This window comes from Penaeus monodon, chromosome 33 (assembly GCF_015228065.2).
Source record: "Penaeus monodon isolate SGIC_2016 chromosome 33, NSTDA_Pmon_1, whole genome shotgun sequence".
NCBI lineage: Eukaryota > Metazoa > Arthropoda > Malacostraca > Decapoda > Penaeidae > Penaeus > Penaeus monodon.
Window position 1 is genome coordinate 15,809,190 of NC_051418.1, and position 371 is coordinate 15,809,560.

The 371-nt window shown below is 52.8% G+C and overlaps 1 protein-coding gene across 1 annotated transcript in view; it reads right to left on the reverse strand.

Annotated features, from left to right (window-relative positions):
- The window catches only part of LOC119594274, a gene marked incomplete in the record, with an annotated part of 36,109 nt that overhangs the window by 35,153 nt on the left and 585 nt on the right, over nt 1-371 (reverse strand). Inside the window, 1 exon segment of the mRNA XM_037943339.1 lies at nt 1-371. Within this exon segment, the coding sequence (XP_037799267.1) occupies nt 1-371 (371 nt within the window).

Below are 371 nucleotides of genomic sequence, written 5' to 3' on the forward strand. Positions count from 1 at the left end.
TGATGATGACGAATACGATGAGGACGAAGTGGACAAATCTTTACAACTGTCAGCCTCGCCGGAAAGCCTCTCGCGACTTCCAGGTGACCCGTCATCCTTGCCCTTCGTATTTTTCCCCTCGGAATCCGAGAGGGGAGGAGGGTCCTTGAAGTACTCCTCCACCACCTGCTTCACGAAGGCCTCGTCCTCATGCCACGTCTTCCGCTCGCCGATCGGAGGCAGGTACTTCTCTTTCCCCAAACCGGAAGCCGTGACTTGCGTTTCCTTACCATCTTCCCTTAAAACGTCACATGACACTGCATGGTACTTAAGCGGGGGTTTCTCAATGAATATAAAACTGTCGTCCGTCACATCACCAACGGTATCACCGT